This window comes from Punica granatum, chromosome 1, assembly GCF_007655135.1.
Source record: "Punica granatum isolate Tunisia-2019 chromosome 1, ASM765513v2, whole genome shotgun sequence".
In the NCBI taxonomy this organism is placed as follows: Eukaryota; Viridiplantae; Streptophyta; class Magnoliopsida; order Myrtales; family Lythraceae; genus Punica; species Punica granatum.
Genome location: NC_045127.1, coordinates 22,527,985 through 22,555,522, shown reverse-complemented (window position 1 = coordinate 22,555,522; position 27,538 = coordinate 22,527,985). Strand labels below are relative to the sequence as shown.

Here is a 27,538-nt window from a genome sequence, read left to right as displayed (position 1 = left end):
TGGAAGCGCTCGAATTGCCTCTCATGAATGCTTAAATTGTCTTGAGCAATCACATGACTCGAGGAATAAATTTGGGACATTCATGACGCGGTTTTACGTGCATTATACGTTTTTGCACCGAATGCTCAGTGAATGTTCATTGAATGATCAATGTGCACGTAAAATGAATCGAATTGATCCGAATTTGTCGTGTTTGAGTACTTTGAGACATATAATATGTCTCGTGAAGTTCGGGCCAATTTTGCTCGAGTTGGAGGCCTAGAACTGAAATTGACTGTTTCCGACGCTTATTCAGTGGTTTGCACACTATTCTGCTCCTTTTGCCTGTTCTGTATTTTATTCGGGCCGAGTGACTATTCTGCCCCTATCCAAGGGTCGAGGGTTGACTTTTGCTCATTCCGGTCAAAAGAATTGAATTGGCCATTTCTGTCTGCAGATCCCGCATCTACACTCTATGCCGGTAGTTTTGGCGTATTTTGCCGTTTTCGCAGAACGGTGGGCCCAGGGACCTTTTTCTGATGCCAAATGACCATTTTGCCCTTGCTAAATAGAGGAAATGACCATTTTGCCCCTGAATGGGTAGTTTGCACTTCAATGGGAATTATGGGGATATTTGACGTGTCGAAGATGTCTGCATCCTCTGTTCTGTCAAAATAAACCTTGCTCTGTCTGTTAAGCCCGTGCATTTGGACTGTTCTCGGCTTTTGCCTGAGTTTTATGGTCGATTCTCTGAATGCGTTCGGGATAGGCTTCTGATCTGTGCCTGTGTTTTCTGATGTGCTCGGTCTTCACATCTCCTCTGTTCCGTTGAGAGTGAGCCCCGGTTTGCCTTCTGTATGAGTGTTTGAATCCCTCTTGCAATTGGTGGGAGATATGAATCACGTGTCTGATGAACTTAAACTTTCTTTGATTCGATGTCTCTCCTTTCAGTGATTGTCTGTCCTTGCTTGCCATGGCTCCTTTTTGGGTATTTCGGACCTTGTTCTAGTGTGCATGCGAGGCCTATGACCGGAGTTGCTGTTGCTGCTCTGTCTGGGAGCCGATGAGCCAAAATGGGGTGCTGACAACAGTGTAGTAGCATAATAGTAAATAAGTATAATTAAGATAAATAGTACTAAAGTAATTACAAATGCATAAAATTTAAAGAGTTTATAAATAAAAATACTTAATAATTTTAACATATGTATATAAACTTGACTATTCAACAATTATTAGATTCTTAAAGGTAAATATTGCAATATCATAGGGATTGAAAGGTAAATCTGTTATATATATATAAATATATTAAGTTGAATACAGTATAATAAATAGTGGCATAATTATAAGTATATATAATTAGGATTAAATAGTACTAAATTAATAGTAAATGCATAAAAATTAAGAGTTTATAAATAAAAATACTTAATAATTTTAATATATATAAAATATATATAATTAAGACTAAACAAGACTAAATTAATAATAAATGAAAAAAATTAAGAATTTATAAATTAAAATACTTCATAATTTAAATATATATGCATCAATATGTTTGGACAGGAAATCTGAATTTTAATATATCCTCAAAACTTAAGATAACTACAAAATTAGCCTCAAAACTTGGCATACTAATTTCGAAATGGAGAACTAATAATTTTAAAAAAACTACTTCACTACTTCTTTGTTAATATAATAGTAATATATATAAGTTGATCACCTTTCCTTAAGATATTTAGATAAAATTATTAGGTATTATATACTAATATACTAATTCTATATTAATTTTTAAAAATTTATGTAAAAATAATTAAAGTTTGCATAGGTAAATATAATTATATATAGTGAAAGCCCCATGCAACATACTAGTAAAAAAATGGATTTTTACCTAAAATTGCCCATGGTTTACGCGTTTTGTCAAATCTATCATATATTTTTTTTGTCAGCTATATCCCATGGTTTACATTTTGCTTCAAATCTATCCCGCCGTTATCTTTTCCGTTGACATCTAACGACCGTGCTGATGTGGCGCTCACGTGACAAGTGTGGCCCACTATCTCTCCACGTGCCTTTGTATATTACCATATGTGTTAATTATTTATGTTTGTAATATAAAAATTGATAAAGAAAAGCCACGTAACGAGCGGGTATCAACTTATACTGTTTATTATGTCTACTTGGTCAAATAAATGTTCTGAACATATCTTTTCTTTCTATTTATATTCATTTGTACGTTATATGTGTTAATTATTTATCTTCCATCATACAAAAATTGAGAAGAAGTTAGCGCAACAAGCGCGTATCAACTAGTTACTTTATAATTTTGGGAGCCCCAAATGCACTAGAAGACAGTCTTGAGCAGAACATCATGGTTCTCTTTTAGTTTATTTGCACGAAAATGGTGATGCTTTGCTAATATATTATCATGTAGAAATGGTTGATCAATGATAAATTTATGGCAGGTACATGAAGTTTTGCAAGGCATTTGTTGAAGAGGTTATGGTTAAGCTGAAACCAAGGAAAAGATACGATATTGATCCTTTGGTGGGAATAGACGGTCAATTAGAGTCTGCAATGAACTTGTTGGGCATTCCATCTAATGATGGCATGCGGTATATTGGAATCCATGGAATGGGTGGCATTGACAAGACGACTCTTGCTAAGTTTATTTTCAACAAAATATCAGCTGGTTTTGATTGTCGTGCCTTCCTTGAGAATGTGCAATAGATGGCAATGCGTCATGGTATTAACTATCTGCAAGTCGGCAAGATGATTGGATTTACATGAGAGGATTGAGAAGAGCTTTCGTAAAAAAAAAAAAGTTCTTATTGTTCTTAAAAAAAAAGGAGCAAATCGAGAAGCTCGCAGGAAAGTCTACATGGTTCGATTCAGGAAGCAGGATAGTTATCATAACCTGGAAAATAGATGTGTTGGCAATTGGAAAAGAAAAATTCCACAGAGATGACATTTGGCATCTGGAGATGGGGACGCTAAATCCTGATGATGCACTTCAGCTTTTCAGTAGATATGCGTTCGAGAATGAATCTCCTTCTCAGGCTTTTAGAGAACTTTCTATAGAGGTTGTCTCTGCAACTGATGGAGTTCCTCTGGCTCTTGTAGTGATTGGATCACTTCTCCACAAGTACAAGGATCCTCCGGCATGGAAAGACATCATAAAGAGGTCAAAAAAGATACCTTTTGATGCAGTAAAGAATAGGCTGAGGATAAGTTATGACAACTTAAAGCGTGATCAAAAGCAAATATTTCTTGACATAGCATGCTTCTTCATTGACACTGAGAAAACAAATCCAATTTACATGTGGGATGCCTGTGAATATTGCCCACGCTGGGCGCTTGCAGTCCTACGTTCCAGGTCCTTGGTAAAGATTTTAGACAATGACCAAATATGGATGCATGATCAGCTCAAAGACCTTGGTAGGGATATTGTTTGAGAGGACATTCTTAATGATCCCAAAAAGTGTAGTAGGGAGGAAGCTACGCAAGTTGTAAAGAGCAAAGAGGTAATTAGTAACAGATATAAATTCTTAGGAGCACTTTCAATGTTTTTATTTCTATGGGATTTGGGGGGCTGTTAGTCCATCATTATCGTTGTTTTAGTTCTTTTTTTGGCGGACAATCTCTGCATAATTGGCCAATGTTACTTTACTTTTAAGTTGGAAAATGAAATTCCCGAAGGAATCTAGCTGAAATACCATTTGGAAGGATTCCATAAACCCGTCCATTTGACATTGGAGCAAATCAGAAGCTTAACAAATTTGAGATTTCTCGACTTGGGATGGGTGATACTTCAGCAAGACCTCAAACATCGCGCTCCAAATTTAAGATGGCCTTGTTAGCGGCCATGTTCTGGCAATAATCCATCCACTTCTAATGAGTGCCGTTTTGTTTCAACAAATTTAGTCATTCTTGACTTATCCTCTAGTGATGTTAGCGAAAAGTGGGAAGGATGGAGCGAATTGCAGGTATGATATCCAATATAGTAGCTACTTGTCATCTTGTTACATGTTAAACTTTTCCCATATTATGAATATACATACCATTTACTTGGTATGTTGATCTATTTTCTTGAAAATATTAATGCAAGATATCAAGTACCTTTCTAGAATTGGCAACAATATTGATTTTGTTCACAAAATTAGTGACAGCTCATTGTTCTTTGTTCATTTACAGAATGCAAAGAACTTGAAAGTTCTTAACCTCAAGGAAGCTGAGAACTTAGAAAATACACCAAGTTTTCCTAAGGGTATGGCTCTGGAAAGATTGGTTCTTGACTGCTATTGACAGCTCCATAGGCAATCTAAAGTGCCTAAGGTAGTTGAACCTTGAGTAGTGTGATAACTGATTATCTTTGCGGATTACCAGAAGAATTCAGTCTCCTAGAAAACTTGACTGAGGTGATCATAACGAAAACGAGATTTGGACCTCTAAGCTTTCAAAATCCATCCATAATCTAGTGAAGCTCAAGTGCGTAAAACTAAACAATTTAGAACTGGGGGAATCTTACTGAGTCACTCGGTGCACTAAGCTCACTGGTAGAGTTGGACTTGAAAGGCACATACATCATTAGTATCCTTGGATCTCTCATATTCAGGACTGCATGAATTGCCTTCTAGATTTGGAGGATTGAAGAAACTTCAGTACTTACGGTTATCCGGTTGTGCTGGGATAAAGAAGCTTCCCGATTCACCTGGGGAGTTGAAATTACTGGTTGAATTGGATCTGAAGGGCACGAGTATTTTTGAGCTGCCCCAATCAATTGGAAGCCTGGAAAAATCTAAAGCAGCTATTCTACACAGTTGTAAAGTGCTAAAGCAACTTCCTGACTCATTGTGGGGACTAAAGGCATTAGTTAGACTAGATATATCCGGGACGGCGATAAAAGAGTTGCCTGACTCTATCAGATGCCTGTAGAGTCTAGAAGAGATTTATTTGAAAGATTGCAAAAAGTTGAGAGAACTACCCAAATCATTTGGCGCATTGAGGAAGCTCAAAAAGTTGGATGCACAATCAGCTGATCTTTCGAAAGGTCTTCCCATGGAAATGTCGAGCCTTTCCCCTTTGAGATCCATGGATCTCTCATGGGCCAGAATATGTCAACTTACCTCCTCTATCATTCAGCTCTCTCATCTCCAAACTCTCAAACCAGATCGTTGATCTAAGCTCAAAGATCTACCCAATCTCCCGCTAAGTTTGACCTTGTACATCTCCGATCCAACTCCTGGAATGAATGCCGGTGTCTCTCAAAACTAGTGAAAGTAACAAACATGAGGGTGGAAGGCCATCTCTACTTAGATGGGATCATGGGCGTACACAGTCTGACCAAGCTAGAGTTACAACTTTGGTCTATCACTACAATACCAACTGAACTTGGTTCCTTATCTCAGCTCAAGAAGCTTCTGCTAGATTGCCCAAAATTGAAGGATGTCGCGTAGTTTCCTGCTAATTTAGAGGAGATGGATCTTGGAATGATATTCATATGCCGAATCTTTCCAGCTTGAAGAATTTATACATTTTACAAGTCCTAAAGTGCTCGAATGATTGGGCTCTTAGAATACTTGGAGCTGGGATCAAAGATCTGCAGTCTGTAGACAATGCGCTCTTAGTGTCTATCTGATCAAAGATCACGCTTGGGCTACCTCTTTTCTAATGGTGTGTTTGGTTTTAGAGTTAAGTAGAGTTGAGTTTTGATTTTAATTGGATTGTAAAGGACTGTCGGTGGCTTGACGTTTGCCTTACATCTCACATCTGAATTATCTAGTGTCTCTCCATATTTAATGGTGTTCATGTCGAACTGAGATTCCGGGCCTTGGCAAATTGGAACACTTGCAATATTTAGATATTTTATATTGCCATTCCTTGAGAAAGATAGAGAAGCGATCCAAGCGGATGAAAGATTTCAAGCACAAGTGCATCTTCAACTGTGATAACTCAAAAATGTACTGACAATACCGTCAAGAATTGAAGGTCAGATTTTTAAGAAAGTAGCTCTTCCATTATAATGCCTACTCGGTCCAAAAATTATAGTCAGATATCGAAATTGATCCAGGTCGCTTGCATTAGATCTTTTCCTTGGCACATGATCAATTTGGCATGAAGACTAGCTAGCTAGAAGATTGAAGTTATGATTGGCTAACTACTGCATTCTTGCATCTTGCAATCATATGGCTCTATCGGTCACGTGCCGACTTCCCCCAGTGTTCCATTATTTAGTGAAGTTGCCCCAAATAAAGTTGATGTATTATCTTTTCTTTACATTCTACAATACATAATAATGTAGTAATACATTAAAACATCTGGAATCATGTACCGGTAGTAATACATAACTCTCTGAATTTTCACTGCTCTGACTGAAAAGGAGGGGGACTACGAAACAGACATAGACACTGCTGAGGAAGGGGTTCTCACATTGCAATCTATCTTGGTCTTGAAGATGCACACATAAAATCTTTATTTTGTGATATCACAAAAAAAAAAGGAAAAAACTTTATTTGGCAGGATGATCATGACGGATGCGCATGTTTGAGGAAGAGGACTCAGAGAAGAATAAAAGTCCGAAAATCACTTGGCATCTCATAGAGAATGATCCGTAAGTTCAATCATCTTTGTTGCATTGGGGTTCCTCTTTCATGATGCTGCTTTGCTTTTCTTGAATGATTTGCTCCCTTATGATAAATCGCCTGTATACTCTTCCCCAGAGTTCATCTTCTATTAATTAGAAATTAAAGATAATATATAAATGTAATCCTAATAATCGGACAATAGTATATAGCATCAAGGCATCTAGCTCACAATTTATTATTAGGGTAAATTCCACCGATAATCCTATAATTTTGTATATAGATAACAACGTCCCATTTTCTCAAAAATAGGACACTCAACACCCATGTCAAATTTATGATTTTACAGTACATTTAAAACAATATAGTAAATAAAAAAAGAGAGAAAATCAGTAAAGAATAAATTATCTCATAAAATATAGCTCTCTCATTTTTCCACAATTTTATCTCACTTCCCACATTCACTCATCCCTTTTTTTCTCCTCTCTCATAACTTAAACACACTGCAAAATCACATTTCTCTATTTTTCCTTTTTTTTTTGTATTATTTGCAGCTAAATTGGTTAGGCCGGTTTGTTTTTGCAATCTGATTTTAAGATTTTAACTCTAATTTTAATTCTACTCACTACACAACAAAAGTCAACAATACAATTATTACTTTTTTCATTTTTCTTCAATTTTTTTAACAATTCAATTTAATTTTTAATAATAAATTCTCTCAACTATTCATTACTTTTTCACATTTTTTTTCTCATAATTCAACATTACAATCATTACAGACCAATTAAAATCAAAATTCAACTCAACTCAACTCTAAAACCAAACACACACAAAAATTTGCTCGTAGCGCATGTGCAAATCGGTAACTCGTAAAACGAAAAAATAATTTATGCAAGATATCACCTAAAGTAATCAAAATTATAAAATAATTATTAGGGCCAACCTGGTTTGACTAGATTAGTCGGGATCCAATCCGACTTCCAGATACTAGGGTTCATACTGAAAAAAATTATAAAATAATTTTAACTCCGTCATGTAAAATTCTTAAATTCTAATGTGCTTTACGTATAATATATATATATATATATTATTGCGAGGTCGAGGGACATGTAGAATGAAGACGGAAGCTCCGCCTCATTAGACACGGAACTCCGTGCATTTCATCTGTTGGGCTTCCCCAAAGTATTTCACGACATAAGGATTGCCGGAGATGTAGTGGGCAAAATTGAACTGCCAGCATTTCATGAGATGAATAGAAATATAGAGGCAGTCATGAAGGCTATTCCAAGTAAGAGTAATATATATACATATATATATTAACTAGTTGTATTGCTTGTGCATTGCATGGTTATTATACAATAGATATTACTATTTAAAACAATTATTTTCCACCATTTATGAAAAGAATATAATGAAGGTAGCATAGAATATACTTGCAAGGGAATGATAATAATAACAATTCATTCTAGAAAAATTGGGAAACCTTCTATTATTTATTTTATCACATTATTCAAAAATTATATTTACTTTATACATATGTGAGGATGTTTCCATTCTGAAAGACATACCATGTGAATTGTTTTAATCTTATAATATTGATTATATGAAAAGAAACATCATGGGATTAAAAGAATTTATAAGAAGAAAAAAAAATAGTTAACTCTAAAAGGAAACTTTTATTATTTACTTATTTTTTAATTATAATTAAAATCAAGGTGAAAAATCATAAAGTGAAAAAAATTGCATTATATTTGGGTAATATGAAAAATCTCAAAAAAACTGAAAAACATAGAATTTTTTATAAATCTAAACAAATATACGATCACTTGTCTATTGATAATTATTAAAAACAATTACCAAGGTATATTTTCATACATATATAAATATATATATAAATATATATATATATGTATATGTATATATATTTTCAGAATGTATGTATTTATTTTTTTATTTTGTTAATATGAATTGTTTGTGTATATATATATTTCTAGAAAATAAATATTAAATTTATTATTTATTTGATAAATATTTTATTAATGTGAATTAATTGTATATATTTTTAGATTATGTCACTATTTAATGCACTTGTATTCAACTTTATTTATATATATATATAGATGATAATAATAATAATAATAATAATAATAATAATAACAATAATGATAATGATGACGACGATGATGGTGATGATGATGATAATAAAAGTATAATATAATTATCCTCGGCACTTTAACTCTCTCCCCTGTTCCATCTCCATCGGTCATGATATCTAGTCATCTCTCCTTGTTCCAGAATTAGATTCCGAATTCCGAAAAGCCACCAGAAGAAAGCATCACGATCGCGAGACTGGATCCGATCGAGCACAACCCAAACGGCCTCTCCTTGAGGTACATTTCACCCTATGCCTTGTTTTTCTCTTCTCTGTCTGCTTCACAGTTATTCTATACATGTCGAGGTTTAGGACTAGCTTGTATGTGTCAGAGACATAACAAAGTTGTCCTTGTAAATAAATAATATTTGGTTTTAGGAAATGGAAATAAAATGACAAAGAGGTATTCCTAAATCTTGTAACTAATTCCAAATGATCCTTTTTTTTTCTACTCATGGAGAAAGTATTTAGTTTAACGGTGTTATTACGTCAGTACTGTCACGTGGTAACACCGTCCAGTCAAAAGATGGCCACCGGTGGAATTGCCCCGTCAAAGAACCATCTCCCCACCTAACGGGACCTTTACAAACCCAAACAATGTTTATGTGTTTTGCAGCTTTTAAATTTTTTTAATAAGTCTGCCATTTTGCCAGCATGCCTAGGTTAGGAAAAAAATGACTTATGCTGTATTTGATTTCAAAGTATGATTTTAAAATTAGATTTTGATTTTGAAAAAGAGTGATATAAATGGGGCCCACCCTTTGACTTTATATGAGTTATTTTGATTTGTTGTTGGTAGAATTAAGTTAAAATTTGATTTTAAAATCACACTTTGAAACCAAACAAGCCCTTCTTCAAACATCATCACCCTCTCTCTCACACAATCCCTCTTCATCTCAGATCTCTTTTCTTCCCTACCCCTTCCGCCATTTTGATCAGTCTCTCTCTCTCTCTCTCTCTCTCTCTCTCTCTCTCTCAAGCTTCTTCTCTTCCTTCCATCACAGTGGACGCAACAAAAAAGAGCCAGATATGGAAGGCTTTGAAGCAGATCTAAGAGAAATATTGGAACAATCTGATCCTCTGACACCGAGAATTTTGGAGCATGAGACCTTAAAAATGAAGCGATGAAGCAACAGGAAGGATTGCTTAGCGATTTTGTCATGATCGAGTACTGGTTAGATATTGGTAGCGGACTTATGGTTGTATTGAGCGGAAACGAATTTTAGTTTAACCATATAAGAGAATTGTATATAAGTTTCATGTTATTGTTTAATTAAAAGCGTTGTTGTAAATCTTCTTTCTATCTCTTTTGGGTAGTCAACGAAATTATACGATCAATATGGAGATGTCAAAGTTAATTGGCTAAATCTCATCCAAAAAAGAGATCTTCATATGATGAGGTTTCATATAGTAGTCTGTTCATTTTTGCTTTGTTATCGTTCATCTTGTCTTGATCTCTTTTGCCAGTGTCTTGTTATATTTTCTGTTTATTTTCCGTTGTTTTTGCTTTGCTCACGGCAATTATTTGTCCATGTTCGACAAGTATACTTTGATATCTACTACTTGAAATTGATTTAGTGTTAGGAAACATGATTAAAATTGTTTACCCGATAGTAACTAACTGAGATAGAATTCGAGTTACTCTAGGCGCTTTTATTGGGTTCCCAGGAAATTGTTGAACAGAGTTAATCATGTACCAGGTCTTCTGCAAGAACAAATCACGAACGACACCGGCAATGGATTTTGTGTACATTCGATTTTCGAACCTAAAGGAGCTTATGACGTAGTGGACGAATGTTTGAACTTAATTGGTCAGTTCGGGCCTTAACTAGAGGTCCATGACACCACATAAAGGACGGACAGGGGCCCAAGCAGTGGAAACGACCCATGATTGAGTTCTTGAAGACCCGACTTGAGGATTCGCAGATCTACCCACATGGACAGCCGCTGACGGGTTTGCGGATTATGAAGGAAATCATGGAAGTTTCCTGAGTGGGCTGATTTGGCAAGGAATGGGCTCATGGCTAGCGGCTCATAAAGGGAATTTTGCTAATTCTTTCCCACGACGGAGTCGATTAAATACGTGGATTTGTATACATGGCTGGCACACTTCTATGTGGTAGATAAGGATTATTTCTTTGGCAAGACAAATCAAATATAGGAATAGACTAGTGTCACAGGAGCACAGTTTCCATCTAGCGTTCCCTTGCCCGTGCAGCCTTAGGACCGTATCCTAAGTCAGCCTAACATCTCTAATGAGAGAGAAAGTGGAGGGAGAAGCTCTGAATTGTCCTAAACTGTTACCCAAATGAGGCTGACTTCGTTTCTCAACCATAGGTAGTAAAGGAAGCAATCGCACATCTAAGTAGGTAGGGCTAGGTCGACGAAATTGTTTTAAATGGTCTCATGAACTGGGTCACCGCTAGATGGCTTTTCACGCCAATCGCAATTTTTTGACGGTAATAAAGTGCATCATTATTGCTAGCTAGAGAAGACAAGGGTTCAAAGCAAAGGCACGTCATGTTACTGCATTTTCCAGATATATACGAAGATTTGTCATTAGCATATCTTCCGAGTTTAGGTGGGGCAAAGAGTAAGCAAGTCTAGATAACGTCATCCAACATTGTTCAGAAATATGTGTTGTGCTTGAGTTACAATATGTGCATTCCTCGAGCTAGCTACCGAGGGCTCTCTTACCAAATGAGCTGCTTTCCTACTTTCTCAGATACAAACCCCACACGGTCGATGCATCAGAGATCAAGAACGTGGATTGTGCTCGGAGCAGCTTTCTCTTCCTTTCTTGATGATGTTTTTTTCCGCTTCTTCTCGGACTGGGGTTCTTTCACTTTAATTCCATTGGAGAAAGACCTCAGTGATCTGGCTAGCTGCTCATTCCTATGCGCTGGGATAAAAAAGACACGATAAACATAAACCAGGAAGACCAACCAAACCAAAAAGCGATTTGAGGCACCTCGTGAGATGAAATCAAACTAGGGCCAAAAAACATGAACAACATGAAGATGCAGAGAGAGGTTGCAAGAGAAAGCAATCTGATGAAATAGGACTCACCGGAGAGGATGACGTCTTCCATGTTCACATACTTGCGACCAGCATGTCGTGCAAACTGCTCGACGTCGATGGCCAACTGCTCTGTTTCGTACAGCAGCCAGAAGAGACAAACAACAAGTAACATCAATGACCTGGCAGGGAGCTGATTCTCGTATCATGAGACCAGTCGAATTCATACTTCTATAAACCTCTCAGAAACATACTATCCAAACCATTTCAGATTCCCTCGGGACCAACCACGGGAAAGGCAACAACGCTACAGCCCAATCAGCAATCTCTCTTGTCCAACCCATTCACGGATAATCTAACCTCCAGTATTATAACACATATAATTCGCAAGAAAAGACGGAAAAACTCGAAATACTCATATTGCGTCAAAAGCGAATTCGTAACAGAATTGATGATACGTAGAAGCAGCAGGTGCAACGTCAGGAGCTCAGAATGCACGTTCTGGCACCACAATCGCCGGCATCGAGTCATGGCAAAATCAATAAACCCTATAAACCCTGGAAGAGCTTCGATTACCTGCATATTTGAAGGATAAGTCGGCAATGCAGGCCAGGACTGGTTCGGAAACTTCCATGCCATCTCGAAGCGCTGAAATGAAACATCAACAAACAACCATTTCCCGAGGACGAGAGAAGAGTCAGATACCGAACTTGAACTCGCCGATTTATTGGGGGAGCAGTCGGCAGAAGGAAGATGTGGTTTACCTTGGGATTGGGCGAGGGAGATGGAAGAGAGTCGGAGACGATCTCTAAGCACCTCTCTCACAGATTCTTCATCTTCTCCTCCTCCTTCTTTGCTGCCGTCCATCAACTCTGAATCTGATCGTCCAAGCTATCAGACTGACACTCACGTCACGAGTCAGCCAATATCGTATAAGCTCCGGTGGAGGCGCTCTATCCGTCGCCTCTGATTTTTTATTGAGACTCTCTTTCCGATCCATCTTTAATTTTAACATCTTATTTTGGTAAAAGATATTGTCAAATTTATTACCCGCCAAAAAATCATTTTTTCATTCCATCAATTTGATATATTATGAAGGGATAAATTGTTAAAAATTATTTCTAATCCTCCTCTTTTTTTATAAAATTACAGTAATACCCTCTTGAACCTTATTATATATACACCACTGTTATTTATTTATTTTTTCGAAACCTCATTTATACTGTTTACTAATTTTCAATTCCATGTGTTGCACTAATCTATTTACATATAATAATTATTCGTAATTTTTTAAAAATGAAATTACTTCTAATGAATGCTAAGAATTTTTAACCATTAAGGTCTATCTTGAAGAATAATTTCCAATATGTTGACATTGGACTAATTTTAAAGGGTTTAATGACAACTCTATGCTTTATAAATGCTTAATTAATATTCATAAAAAAATAAATATTTAATTAGTCATTAGTTTATTATCAAAGATCATTATATATTTTGTTCAAATATAGAAATCTGGTTTTTTAATTTCTTAATATAATGTTTTGTAATAGTATATTGGGATGCTCTCATTTAAAATATTTAATTTAAATCTTTTGACATTTTCTTGACAAAAAAAAATTATTTTTATTAATGTATATTTCAATTCTATTTGTGAAATTGTATATATAGAAAATATGAGAATTTTGCTATATGATATACTTATTAATATTTATGTAAATTAAATATAGTATTTATTTTATGATATTTACTTTGAGTATGTTGATAGCATTTATCACGGATATTTATTGTTTAGTGTATATTGTTTTACTATATATATATATATATATAGATAGATAGATATAGATCATTGATTGCTTGATTAAAACATCCCATTATTCAATTTCTAAGCAAGTTTATGATTTAATCCTTAATTCCATGATTCTCTCCACCAAAAAATTGTTATTTTTTTTCTTAATTTACCAAGTAAATCATGTTCGATCACACATATAATCGTTAACTTTCCTCCCCTATAATCTATCTTTTCTCTCCTCTGTTGAATTCATGAATATCTTATCTTTACTTTATAAACTTATTTACTGTTTTTTATGATCTTTAATTTTTATGAATAGATCATATATATTTTGTAATTTTTTCTAACGATCATATATTTCATACTCGTAATTTATATGAGCAGATGATGAACTTCTCTTCTGTTCTATATGTAATAGATGCAATTCCTTTTCCTTTGTGAAAGACTCGGTCACTTCATACATCATGACAAATTAATATATTATTATTTGTATTAATTAAAATAAAATCTCACAGAAATAAAAGGAATATTGAATGACGAGGAAAAGGTGGAAAGGGGTTATTTATATTTTAATTGGAATATGGAAATAAAGAAATTAGTAATTTGCTCAAATAAACTAGGAGATGGAAAATTATATATGCGACCAAATGACTTCACTAGTAGTGAAAGAAAAAGTTGGAATTGAAATTGTAAGTATTGCAAAGTAAGTATATAAATAAATAAATAAAAAGATAAGATCTAATAGGATCGTGAAATTAAGGAAGGGAGTACATAATTGATGAAGTAAAATAAGAAAAGACTTATCTTTTAAGGGGAAAAAAAAAGAAAAGAAAAGTAACTTAGGAAAAGATATTGGTGGGAAGAAAATATTATGAGATTAGGGATCCTAGTAAAACTTACTTAAAAAGTGAATGAGAATTTTAGTCAAGAAACCAATAATACTTGTGGAAATAGCGTTGGCTTTAATTATAATAGTGATCAGCTTGCTATTGAGCAATATCCTCATGTTATTTTAGTGCTTGTGCTATGCGGCTAATTGCATGGTCCCCGGGACTAACATCTCCTCTGTGCTTGTACGGTATTCATGTGGGAGCCCGAATACCTATTGTAATAAAAAAATTAAATAATAATGGACGCATGGAACATAAACAATGGAAATGCATTTTGTACAATTTGATTACGTTACATGATCACGAGTATTCTCAACCTATGTTGAGACCAATTTCGTTTGCACGTCGACTTGACCATTTTGGTCACGATGTAATTATGGTGAATCAAAATTTTGCATTGCAGGTAGAGTTTACCTTTTGGTTATCAGTAATTGCCGTTGACCAACGCCCTCATGTTAATTGGTGCATGTGCTTTGTAACTAACTATATGGTCCCCGTGACAGGAGGAATAACATGACTAGTGAGCTTGTACAATGTTCGCGTGGGACCTTGGGCACATACCCTTATCATAAAATTAAATTAAACAATAATAAACGTGTGGAATATAACCAACCTGCATCCAATGTAATTGCATTTTGTATAATTGATAAAATTATGTTTCATGAGAAAGAATTTGATTTGAGAATGGGTTGAAGTTCTGGTTCCACACAGAAAGGGACAAACAAAGACACTGATAGGGGTGCAAATTTACAAGTAAAGAAAGATGTTTGATTGAACTGCAAAAGACCAGTGCCAGTGTTCTCTTTTATTGTACTACATGATTAGCTTCCTTATAATCGAAAAGGATGAGGGCCCGTGAGCTCTTGAAAATGAGACCCTGATGTCATTCATTGAGATCGCATATGTCCCTGTGACCTGCTGGCTACCACCCCGTCCGTAATCTATACAAAAAAAAATTTGATGAACTAAAATAAGAAAATATTTATCTTCTATAAGCAAAAAAAAAAGAGTAACTTAGGAAAATATATTGATAGGAAGAGAATATCATGATATTAGGAATTCTAGTAACACTTACTTAAAAAGTGAATGCGGATATTTTTGTCAAGAAAATCGATAATACTTGTGGAAATAATGTCGGCCTTCATTATATTTGTCAATTATATTGTACAAAATATTAATTAAGCCATATATATATATATATATAAACTAGTTTTATAGGAAAGATAGAGGTTATATAGGAAAGATTGAGGGTACGTTGCTGTGGTGGTATTTGTTATATATATAAAATATCACCAAATATGGAGAATTTATTTGAAATAGAAATAAATAGAAGTACTTTATATTTATTTTGAAATTAATTGATATTTTTTTTAGTTAAGTGAAACCTTTTTTTCGGTAGCCGGTAAGTGAAATTAATTGATATTAATTAGTGAAACCAAACCATAATGTAATGACTCTTAAGACCGTTTGACTGACACCCCCAAAAAAAAGACCGTTTGACTTCCTTCTCAAGATCTTCTCTCCCTCTCTCTCTCTCTCTTTCCCTCCCTCTCGCCCCCCATATATGTACGTACAGACTCCAACATCACAGCTGTGTTACTGTCTAGCAAGGGAAAGAGAGCTCTGCCCTCGTGTCAATGGCGCCGAAGCGTTCCTTCAGCGATGATCCGCCATCTGCCTCTTCAGAAAGGGAAGTAGAAGAAGAGGCCCAGGAAGATGAAGAAGAGGAAGATGACGAAGAGGAAGAGGAAGAAGATCAAGAGGAAGAACAGAAGAAACAACAACTCCAATCTTCAGATTCTGAGACCGAGTCCGAGCCCGGTCCCGATCGAGCCGTCAAGCAGAACGACAAGCCGGTCCCCTGGGAACCCGCGGAGCGGAAGAAGCGCGGTGCGGAAGGGATCGTCTCGAATGGGGAGGCGGCGTCGAAGCGGGTCAAGACCAAGTCGAACTCGGTGGCGGAAAAGAAGCAATTTTTCCAGCGGATGTGGAGCGAGCCGGAAGAGATGGAGGTGATGAAGGGCTTGGTCGAGGTCTCCAAGAACAAGCCGAAGTACGAACTCAACGACATCTACGAGTGTATCAAGCAAAAGATCCCATCTTCCGTGTCGAAACGGCAGCTGAGCAGCAAGATCCGGAATCTGAAGAAGAAGTTTAAGAGCCGTGACAAGAAGGTCAAGGAGGGCGCCGAGCTCAGCCCCCAGGAGGAGAATTTCCTCGAATTGGCCGTGAAGGTGTGGGGGTCTGTCGAAAACCTTGTGAAAGGGAGGACTGCCGCCAAAAAGCCTGTGAAAGGGAAGGCTGCCGCGGCTCGTGGGCTTGAGGGGCACGTAGGGACTTCGGTTTCTGCTCTGTCTCGTCGGTTGTTGAAGGGGATTGAGGATGTCGGTGGGGGCAGGTCCCTTAACGAGGAGTTTGTAAGGAAAAAGACTTACTTGGTCGATGAGAGGATGAGGGTGGAATTGGATCAGCGATGGAAGAGGCTGGAAGAACAGGAACTGCAGCTCATTGTGGAGCGGGCTAGGTTGATCAACGACCACGCTGCTGTTATTTGTCAGACTCGTCCCTCGTTAGGAAGTTAAATGTCCATGTTCTTTAGCTATGAACTCGACTCTGGCTTTTGATCGGAATTTTGGGTCTGTCTACTCTAGTTTAGGTACTGGTTTCGGCCACTTTTGGTTGGGCCAATGGTTATGCGGAGTCGGCGGATTACTAGTCGGAGTGTGACCTCTGATGGATTTTAAGTGCATAGCGAACTAGTTTCTGTTATTTTTCTTTTGAATCATTGTTCTTCAAATGCAAATGGATCTTTTGAGCTCTGAATGTTTTCCTTTATGAATTGCCTTTGCCTTGTCTGCTTGTCTGATTTTTTCAATACCATAATGACTCGGGGGCTCTGAACCGACAAAATTGGTTCTTTTATTTCTCTGAATCTTCAATCTTGTTCATTGATCGATGAATCTGATGGTATACTGTGCAATTAGATAGGCATATTTTCATTGTCAGCTTATTTTGGAAGTCGAAAAGAGCAGCTTCGAAGGAAGACAAGATCTCTCAGGTTATATGACAAGTCGACTTTCGATTGTTGTTTCGGCTCCCTTTCATTTTATGCTAGTTGTGGCAGAGAGATTTTGCTGGTTCAAGACTTGTATATACTTTTCGTCAATTCTACCCTGTTTATTAGAATGAGTCGAAACGTTTGTGATTAGAATTGCAATGTCAAGATAGACCAGTCCCCATGTTGATTTCATGTCATTCTCCTTACGTTCTATAGAACATGGCTTCGCTAAGATGAGGTCTCTTGTTCAGTTTCTCTTATAGTAAAGCTGGATCATGACCCATATATACTGGGGAACCATTTTCTCACTGTAGAAAGGACAGAAGAGGAGACGATAACTATATGATTGTAACCATTTATGCCTTTGCTCTGAGACTATACATCGCTCTCTTTTAATAAAATTGCTGAGGACCTGAAAAGGCTGGTCATGCTGATTTCTTTACCGTCAAAGTGAGCAGATGTTCTTTAATGTCTCCAGTTCTTTATGCTCATTGACAGGTCCACCATACTTGGTTTATCTTCTGCCTTTTAACAAGATTCAGAGCAATTTCAAGCATGGGGGAGAGTTGTGGAATTTTGAGGGTTATCGTTAAAATTCTATGCTAACCCTCAAATCCAAACAAGGTGTGCAATTCTTTATGTTTCTAGGGACTGGCATTGTTGACACAGACCAGCAATTTGTGCGCTGAGGGGAGTGATGATGAGAAACACCAAACTGGAGACGAAGCTGAGCAATGTCACTCAAAACTTCTCTATTTTCTCATTAAATTTGATGATAAATCTATTCCTGATGTTGTCAAGCGGAAACATTTACGAAGGTTTCAACTGATCTAAACCAATCAGCTTCTCAAAATAAATAAATAAATATATATATATATATATATATATATGATCTAAAAAATTGTTGAGAAGAGTATCCGTTTGTTAAACCAAAATTTATTGGATCACAAGGAGAGAAGATGAGTCTTTGAGATCAAATCAACCCTCAACTTTAACCAAGTTCGAGAATTCCCTGGGACCAATTCCATAAAATGAACTTTATATTGAACCTAGCCATCACACACTATTCAATGAAGCAACAAGATATCCTGAAGATCGATTCCACGACGAGGGAAGCATACCCCGAAATGGGAAGTTCTCCCTGATGCCTATTATTTCCTTTATCAGGTCTAAATGATTATTGTCACGACCCGAAATTTAAGTAGTATTTTCTCTAAAATTTAGTTATAAACCACAACCTGCTAAATATAAATTATAATATCCACAAACTGCAGAAAGCAACTATTGGTTATGTTAGAAAACTAAGCACGTGCGTAGCGAAAAAGTTCATTACGGTAAAAATCAAATTTTTATCGCGTGCTCGTTTTAATAGAAAACTTCAAGATCATATCTTGACATAAGAATCGCCTTCTAAACGAATAGACAACATCACATATCGAATCTACAAGAAAAGTTTAGACTTTTAAACTAACCTTGTTGATTCGAGTCGATCAAACTAACCGTCCAAGTGTCCGGTCTCTAGCTCATCTACACGAGCACGTCTCCACCGAGATTAGACTCTTCTTGACCCATACACTCCGATCTAAGTCATTGATCTCGAACGAAATCGTAACGGAATGAAAGGATCTCTTCAAGGATGTCAAAGACAACACCAAAGCACCGAACTGGAACCGAAAAGAACTCCGATCAACCTTGGGATTTGTGCGACTGAGTTGCTTGTTGATTGCCTCAGTCGAAACCTTCTCTCTTTCTCTCTAATATCGGTTGATGATCGATTGCATTAATGGGGTTATATGTAAGAAGATATCTATATATATCTTTACCATAGGGACTAAAATGTAATTATTAATTAATCCACATTAATTAATAAATCACAAATGAGTCCTCACACTTAAGTCATCCAATGACTTGCCCTTGTTGTAAGAAATGAAGATCAAACAAGTCCTTGACACGAGTTTCCATCAATAGACAATCTATTTATAGAAACTCTCCAAATAAAGAAACTATCGTATTTCCTTAATTAGATTTATCCTTGATATTGAACTCGGCTTTACGATGTGCTAGCACCTTTACAACCACATTGCAAGCCTCGTTCGATAATTAATTCCTAATTAACTTCCTTAATTAGAATTAATTCTTTTCTCGGTTTAAATACGCTCAATGTGTGTGACTAACTAGGTTCATCATTAAATGGCAGTGGGATTATAGTATCAACTCATTTGACACTACCAGAAACTCTTTTTATAACCAAAAACATAATTCCCAAAATGCCATCAATTCCCAAAGTTCACGAGTGACACCTAGCAGCATATCGTAACAATCCAAATGATGATGAATGTATAATTGAAAACATTCTGATGAACCTTTGATAGTATATGCCATGCATTGAATTTATTCACTACAATATCCCGATCTAGTCAGAGTTACGGTAAATGCCAAACTCTATAGTCGATCATATGGACTCTCTAATTTCATTCTTAGATTTGTAGTACTTGAACAGAAACTCTTTTCTATTCGAGTCTATCTACCCCGGCCGAGAATTTCTCGATCTAGAACAAAACTCATATCCATAGGACATTTTCCCTATTTACTCAGGTTAGCGAATCTCGTCTTGATCGGACACCTAACTCCAAGTATAACTAACTAGGACCACTATCTACCGAATACTTATGATAAGCACAAATATATTAGTAGTAGCAAATCTTAATCACTTATACTTGAGATACCGTTCCATCTCAGGTCTAAGGACTATATGCACTAATACGATCCAGATAACATTCATTGACATTAGTGAATTACCGTATGAATATTATCTGTACGTCACGTTCGACTACTTATCATATAAGTATCCACATATCTGTCATGATAACAGTTATCAAATAGCATGAGACTCACTACTCCATCTTCATTAGTATCTGTATACCAATCATGGAAACAGACAGAGGTGACGATCTATCTGAAGAAATAATGTCCAGTTAAGTCTCCTACGATCGTGAACAGTTTAAAGATATTCTTATCGAATTGTTTCGTCACTTATATTCTTAACTCTTAAGAATGAAGCATTCAAAATATCTTAATGACTTTATTCTAATAAACATAGACAATATATGAATAATAGAATAAAATTTATTGCCATAAAAGGAATTATCCAAATACATAAATCAGGCTTTAGGGCATATCACTAACAATCTCCCACTTGCACTAGAGCCACTAAGTACAGTATCTAAGACCCATCTTCTCAAGATGTTTATCTATTTGCTGCTGCGTCATGACTTTCGTGAGTGGATCAGCGACATTGTCCGCTGAAGCTACTTTCTGCCCAGATACATCGCATCTCCCAATAATCTCCATGATAATATGATATCTCCTCTTAATGTGTTTGGTCTTCTTATGTGACCTCGGTTCCTTTGCCTGAGCAATCGCTCCAGTATTGTCACAGTATAGCTCTATTGGTGATGATATGGAGGGATAACACCGAGTTCAGTCACAAACTTCCGAATCCAAATTGCCTCCTTCGTTGCATCAGATGCAACAATATATTCAACCTCTGTAGTGGAATCTACAGTCGCCTCTTGCTTAGAACTCTTCCAACTAACTGCACCTCCATTACAGGTGAATATATAACCGAAGATAGAATTTCGATCATCCACATCTGATTGAAAATCAAAATTTGTAAATCCGTCTAGTCTCAACTCACCTCCTCCGTATACCAAAACCATATCCTTAGTCATTCTCAAGTACTTAAGGATATTTTTTACGGCAGTCCAATGATCAAGTCTTGGGTTGGATTGATACCTGCTAGTCACACTAACAACATACGCGATATCCGGCCTAGGACACAGCATAGCATACATTAGGCTGCCTATGGCTGAAGCATAAGGCACTTGTGCCATCTTCTCTCTGTCCTCAGGAGTCTTAGGAGACATCCCTTTAGAGAGATGGATACCGTGTCTCACAGGGAGCAATCCTCTTTTGGAATCTTGCATGTTGAACCTCTTCAACACCTTATTCAGATACAGGGCTTGGAACAGACCTGTTCATCTTTTCGGTCTATCTCTATAGATCTGAATACCCAGAATATAGGTGGCTTCTCCCAAATCCTTCATGGAGAAAATATTAGACAACCAGACCTTTACAGAAGTGAGCATACCAACATCATTACCTATTAGTAGAATGTCATCCATGTATAATACAAGAAAGGCATTCATGCTCCCACTAGCCTTCTTATACACACATGGCTCATCTTCATTCTTGATGAAACCAAAGGACTTTATAGCCTCATCAAAACGTCGATTCCAGCTCCTCGAAGCCTGCCTAAGACCATAAATGGATCTCTTAAGTTTGCACACCTTGGACTTATCCTTGGATTCAAAATCCCTGGGTTGATCCATGAATATGTCTTCCTCAATGTATCCATTAAGGAAGGTGGTCTTGACATCCATCTGCCAAACCTCATAATCATAGTGCGCGGCAATGACTAGCATTATCCTGATGGACTTCAACATAGCTACAGGTGAGAAAGTCTCCTCATAGTTGACTCCCTGCCTCTGGCGATAACCCTTCGCCACTAGCCTAACTTTATAGATCTCTACCTTCCCATCAGCACCAATCTTCCTCTTGAAGACCCACTTGTTCCCTATTGGTACTATACTTTCAGGAGGGTCAACAAGATCCCAGACTTGGTTCTCACTCATGGAGTCTATCTCGGACTTCATGGCCTCTAGCCATTTAAAAAATCTATATCTGATATAGCTTCTTCATAAGTGGAAGGAACATCCCTATGATCATTATCTCCATGAATAAACAACTCTTGTACGTTCTCATGAAGATTAAGGTATCTCGCAAGAGTACGAGTTACCCTACCAGATCTTCGAGGTTTTGTGACATTTTCAACTCGAGTAGGTGTCTCAACTGGTTTATCAGTGTTCATCGAAATGGGCGCCTGATTGGTCTGTGGCATTGATGACTCCTCATCAAGTACTATCTGCCTTCCTATACCACATTCCTGGACAAATTGTTTCTCCAGAAAGATCGCATCTCTACTGATAACAACCCTTTGTTAAGCAGGGAAATAAAAATAGTATCCAAGGTTGTCACTTAGATAACCAACAAACCTGCCTTTCTCGGATCGGGTTTCCAACTTATCGGTCTTCTACTTCTTAATGAATGCAGGACAACCCCAAATCTTAACGTGTTTAAGACTAGGTGTCCTACCATTCCATATCTCATATGGAGTGGTAGAGATTGACTTGCTCGGAATCCTATTAAGCAAGTAACATGCGGTCTACAGCGCATATCCCCACATCGAAATGGGGAGATTTGTATAGCTCATCATCTATCGAACCATGTCCAACAGGGTATGGTTCCTCCTCTCAGAAACTCCATTCAACTGTGGTGTTCCTAGTGGAGTAAATTGAGAAACAATGCCGTGTTCCTTCAGGAAATCACCAAATTCAGTATTCATGTACTATCCTCCTCGATCTGATCGAAGAGTCTTGATGCTATTCCCTTTCTGCTTTTCTACTTCAGCTTTGAATTCCTTGAACTTTTCAAAGGATTCGTGTTTATACTTCATAAGATAAACATACCCAAAACGAGAATAATCATCGGTAAAAGTGATGAAGCAGGAGTATCCACCCCGAGCCACTTCACTAAATGGACCACATACATCGCTATGTATGAGTTCTAAAACTTCTTTAGCCCTCTCCATTTGTCCCACAAATGGAGTCCTAGTCATCTTGCCCTGAAGACAAGACTCGCAAGTTGGATTGGGTTCAGAACCCAATGGAACTATAAGTTCCATCTTCTCCAACTTATTAATCCTATCATCTGCAACATGCCCTAGTCTAAGGTGCCAAAATTGCTTTAGACTTGGAATAGATTCGGATACGGTGTTAATCTCAATCGTGTTCAGAATCGTTTCATTTCTAGCTCTAAGATAATAAAGGCTATTGTGTAAATAACCGACGCCAATAACTTTATTACCATAATAAATGTTGCAAACATTATGTCTGAAATCAAACAAGTATCCGCTCCTAATCAAACTAGAAACATAAATAATGTTCTGATAGGCATTTGGTAAAACTAAAACACGATCTAGAAATAAAACATGTCCATCCAGATGTAATGAAGTGGACCCAACAACTTTGGCCACAACATTTGCTCCATTGCCGATCTTTAGGCAGACCTCATTCCTTCCGATGATCCTACTGCTTGCTAGTTCATGTAAAAAAGTACCAGTTTCTCAAACTTGCACTTAAATCAAAAACCCATACAGTAGATGAGCTAAACGGACTATTAGAACAGACAAGAGATGGATTTACCTTCCAAAAGCTTGTCCTTTTTCTCTTGGTTCGCTTTCAATCACTCCAAGTATTGAGAGCATTTCCTATTCTAATATCCATTACTTGCCACAACCGTATACAATTTCCTTTGTTTACAACTACCTCTATCCTTTGTCTTTCTCTTGGATACAAGACACTTATCTTCCATGATCTCTTCACTAAGAGCCATGGATGAAAGAGTCAATTAAACGTATCCTATACGCTCCAAGTTTCAGACAATATCAAGGTGCTGTAACTAGTCCTTTTTAGGCCCAGTAGAGCTATTCGTGTGAAGTATGCTGACGAACGGATTAGAGATATCATATCAAGTAATGCAGAAAGTAACAAGATTCCAATTAGTGAATTTATGTATACCGACCATAATGATCATGGACTTTCAATCAAAATGTTCTCCCACTATCTTTTCGAATCCTACACTTCCAAAATAGAAAACGAGAATCCTAATCGGGAAAGATTTCTAGCGAGTGATTGAATTCTCATAAAATGCTAATTCTCTCATGTGCTTGCCATTATTGGAAACAAGCAATCTACAAGCGAACAACTCCTTGTTCAATACATCTCTATGTACGGCTCAATCAATTCGGCTCCTAATACTATGGACCTCAGGTGCCTGCCGTTATTGGTCCATCATACATAGTTAAGTCTGACCCACCAAACCCTAGATGTAAACTGCCTCAGGTGCCTGCCGTTATAAGCAACCGACAATCTAAAACATCACATGTTTTAAAACATTCATACAAAAAGATCTCTTAGTCTGTCTCGTGCCCCCGTGTGTCCACAACCGACAACGAAACAAATTAAAACTCTCTGGAGAATGCTTTGGTGGAGAGCTATGACAGAGGTTCGCAACCTCATGCCATTCCCGACTTAATATTTTAATTTGGAAGATTTTCTATTAGGTGACCTAATTACTATCCAGTTTCACTTTACACAATATTCGTATTCACACATCACTTGCATAAATATATACTCGGAATCGATAAAAGCATGATCATGGACTTACTATTAGTCGAATCCTAGAGCCACAAGAATTAAGCAAAAATTGGGGAATTTACCTAAAATGGCCCATGGTTTATCTATTTTGTCAAATCTATCATATGCTTTTTTTTGGTCAAATTTATCCCATGGTTTACTTTTTGCATCAAATCTATCCCGGCGTTATCTTTTCCGTCGACATCTAATAGCTGTGCTGACGTGGCGCCCACGTGGCAAGTGTGGCCCACTATCTCTCCACGTGCCACGTCAGCACGGCCGTTAAATGTTGACGGAAAAGATAACGCCGTAATAGATTTGATGCAAAAAGTAAACCTTGGGATAGATTTGACCAAAAAAAAACATATGATAGATTTGACAAAATAGATAAACCATGGGCCATTTTAGGTAAAAACCCCGCAAAAATTTCATAAAGTCCATAATCACACACCTTGCTCGAAATTTATAAAAAGAAACTAATAGCATAAAAGGAAATAAATTTCGTGCCAATTTTTGTAACTCTTTACAAAATATCCAAATATCTCGTATTTAGAAAATTTCCAATTTTGAAAAATATATAAGATATCGTATATCTAGTGTATCTTCCAAAATCTCTTTTGACATCAAATATCAAATCTCATTAGAATAGGATATCAAATATCCAATTTCATAAAATCAAATTTTACGAAAAACAATTTTTGGTAATTAATTGTTTTGAAAATCTTATTTCCGAAAATATCGAAATTTACTCCTTACGCGACGAGCGTCGGTTCTGGACAGCCATGTCCAGTCTCGCGCATCACAGTCGCGTCCAGTAGTGAACAGTCGCGCCTAGTTGCGAACAGTCGCGTCCCGTCGCGAACAATCGTGAACAGTCGCGAACAGTGGCGTCCAGTCGCGAACAGTCGCGCCCAGTCGCGAAAAGTCGCGAACAGGACATCAGCGATTATTGCAACCTTTTCAGCCTCTATGGCCGTCCAGCAGCCACCTGTTGTTGCTGTTCTTGGCCACGTAAAGGCCATCCTGTGGCTGACCTTTCAGTTGAGAGAGATCACCGGTTCGGTGATCTAAACCCGGTTACAAGAAACGATTTCTCGTACCCGATCCGATACCAATTTATCAAACACTTTAATAAATCACAATTAAACACCAAATTAAGCACAAAACATGTATCTAATCAATTAGAAGGGTGGCTCTGATACCACTGTTAGAAAACCAAGCACGTGCGCAGTGGAAAAGTTAATTACGGTAAAAATCAAATTTTTATCGCGTGCTCGTTTTAATAGAAAACTTCAAGATCATATATTGACATAAGAATCGCCTTCTAAACGAATAGACAACATCACATATCGAATCTACAAGAAAAGTTTAGACTTTTATACTAACCTTGTTTATTCGAGTCGATGAAACTAACCAAGTGTCCAGTCTCTAGTTCGTGCACACGAGCACGTCTCCACTGAGATTAGACTCCTCTCAACCCGTACACTCCGATCTAGGTCACCAATCTCAAACGGAATCGTCACAGAATGAAAGGATCTCTTCAAGGATGTCAAAGACAACACCAAAGCGCCGAATCGGAACCGAAAAGAACTCCGATCAGCCTTGGGATTTGTGCGATTGAGTTGCTTGTTGATTGCCTCAGTCGAAACCTTCTCTCTTTCTCTCTAATATCGGTTGATGATTGATTGCATTAATGGGGTTATATGTAAGAAGATATCTATATATATCTTTACCCTAGGGACAAAAATGCAATTATTAATTAATCCACATTAATTAATAAATCACAAATGAGTCCTCACATTTAAGTCATCCAATGACTTGCCCTTGTTATAAGAAAGGAAGATCAAACAAGTCCTTGACACGAGTTTCCATCAATAGACAATCTATTTATAGAAACTCTCCAAATAATGAAACTATCATATTTCCTTAATTAGATTTATCCTTGATATTGAACTCGACTTCAGGATGTGCTAGCACCCTTGCAACTACATTGCAAGCCTCGTTCGATAATTAATTCCTAATTAACTTCCTTAATTAGAATTAATTCTTTTTTCGGTTTAAACACACTCAATGTGTGTGACTAATTAGGTTCATCATCAAATGGCAATGGGATTATAGTATCAACTCATTTGACACTACTGGAAACTCTTTCTGTAACCAAAAGCATAATTCCCAAAATGCCCTCGGTTTCCAAAGTTCACGAGTGACACCTAGCAGCATATCGTGACAATCCAAATGATGACGAATGTATAATTGAAAAAAATTTGATGACCTTTGATAGTATATGCCATGCATTGAATCCCTTCACTACAAGATCCCGATCTAGGCAAAACTACGGTAAATGCCAAACTCTATAGCCGATCATATGGACTCTCTAATTTCATTCTTAGATCTGTAGTACTTGAACAAAAACTCTTTTCTATTCGAGTCTATCTACCCCGACCGAGGATTTCTCGATCCAGAACAAAACTCATATCCATAGGACATTTTCCCTGTTTACTCTGGTTAGCGAATCCCGTCTTGATCAGACACCTAACTCCAAGTATAACTAACTAGGACCACTATCTGCCGAATACTCATGCTAAGCACAAATAGATTAGCGGTAGCAAATCCTAATCACCTATACTTGAGATAGCGTTCCATCTCAAGTCTAAGGACTATATGCACTAATACGATTCTTATAACATTCATTGACATTAGTAAATTACCGTATGAATATTATCTGTACGTCACGTTCGACTACTTATCATATAAGTATCCA

General features: G+C 36.9%; 2 protein-coding genes across 2 annotated transcripts; one reads left to right on the top strand and one right to left on the bottom strand.

Moving 5' to 3' along the window:
* Positions 1-11,237: 11,237 nt before the first annotated feature.
* On the bottom strand, positions 11,238-12,714 carry LOC116214981 (protein MHF1 homolog). Its single transcript, XM_031550527.1, has 4 exons — positions 12,489-12,714; positions 12,301-12,372; positions 11,776-11,856; positions 11,238-11,608 (listed from the first exon to the last, which is right to left on the bottom strand). The coding sequence occupies exons 1-4, from the start codon at positions 12,589-12,591 to the stop codon at positions 11,457-11,459; spliced, it is 408 nt and encodes a 135-aa protein (XP_031406387.1). The 5' UTR covers positions 12,592-12,714; the 3' UTR covers positions 11,238-11,456.
* A 3,173-nt stretch (positions 12,715-15,887) lies between these two features.
* On the top strand, positions 15,888-17,258 carry LOC116214972 (probable transcription factor At1g11510). The gene has a single exon (XM_031550515.1). It carries the CDS (start codon positions 16,041-16,043, stop codon positions 16,983-16,985), a length of 945 nt encoding a protein of 314 aa, XP_031406375.1. The 5' UTR covers positions 15,888-16,040; the 3' UTR covers positions 16,986-17,258.
* The last annotated feature ends 10,280 nt before the right edge of the window (positions 17,259-27,538 follow it).

Bases quoted from the DNA above. Each gene is read 5' to 3' on its own strand.
- LOC116214972 (XM_031550515.1), top strand. From the start codon at position 16,041: ATGGCGCCGAAGCGTTCCTTCAGCGATGATCCGCCATCTGCCTCTTCA.
- LOC116214981 (XM_031550527.1), bottom strand. From the start codon at position 12,591: ATGGACGGCAGCAAAGAAGGAGGAGGAGAAGATGAAGAATCTGTGAGA. The intron at 11,857-12,300 runs GTAATCGAAGCT...TGTACGAAACAG, and splicing joins CTTATCCTTCAAATATGCAG to AGCAGTTGGCCATCGACGTC. The intron at 11,609-11,775 runs GTGAGTCCTATT...TTTTTATCCCAG, and splicing joins GGAAGACGTCATCCTCTCCG to CGCATAGGAATGAGCAGCTA.